Genomic DNA, 543 nt, shown 5'->3' with positions numbered 1-543 from the left:
TGACTACTAAATGATGGAGGTGAGACAGGGGGTTGACCACTACCCGGAGGTGATAAAGGGGGTTGAGCATTATGTGGAGGAGAGAATGGAGGTTGGCCACTACCCGGTGGAGAGATTGGAGGTTGGCCACTACCCAGAGGTGAGATAGGTGGTTGACTACTACCTGGAGGTGATACAGGGGGTTTACCATTACCTGGAGGTGCGATAGAGGGTTGGCTACCATTGCTAACATTACTTTGAGGTGAGAAAGGGGGTTGGCCACTACCCGTAGGTGAGATAGGGGGTTGACCATTACTTGGAGGCGATAAAGGGGGTTGGGCATTTTGTGGAGGAGAGAATGGAGGTTGGACATTACTTGGAGGAGAGATAGGGGGTTGATCATTACTTGGAGGTGAGACAGGAGATTGACTATTATTTGGAGGTGAAGCAGGGGGTTGGCCATTATCCGGAGGTGAGACAGGGGGTTGGTCATTACTTGGAGGTGATAAAGGGGGTTGGCCATTACTCGTAGGTGATATAGGGGGTTGGGCACTATTAGGAGAG

At 51.2% G+C, this 543-nt stretch overlaps 1 protein-coding gene across 1 annotated transcript in view; it reads right to left on the bottom strand.

Annotated features, from left to right (window-relative positions):
• LOC116007857 (bile salt-activated lipase-like) overlaps window positions 1–506 on the bottom strand; it is a gene marked incomplete at its 5' end in the record, with an annotated part of 16441 nt that extends 15935 nt beyond the window's left edge. Inside the window, one exon of the mRNA XM_031248524.1 lies at window positions 8–506. Coding sequence (XP_031104384.1) covers window positions 8–506 — 499 coding nt within the window. The remainder of the gene's footprint in view (window positions 1–7) is intronic.
• Window positions 507–543: the final 37 nt, after the last annotated feature.

This window comes from Ipomoea triloba, chromosome 16, assembly GCF_003576645.1.
Source record: "Ipomoea triloba cultivar NCNSP0323 chromosome 16, ASM357664v1".
In the NCBI taxonomy this organism is placed as follows: Eukaryota; Viridiplantae; Streptophyta; class Magnoliopsida; order Solanales; family Convolvulaceae; genus Ipomoea; species Ipomoea triloba.
The sequence above is the reverse complement of the archived record's forward strand: the minus strand, read 5'-3'. Positions and strand labels throughout refer to the sequence as shown.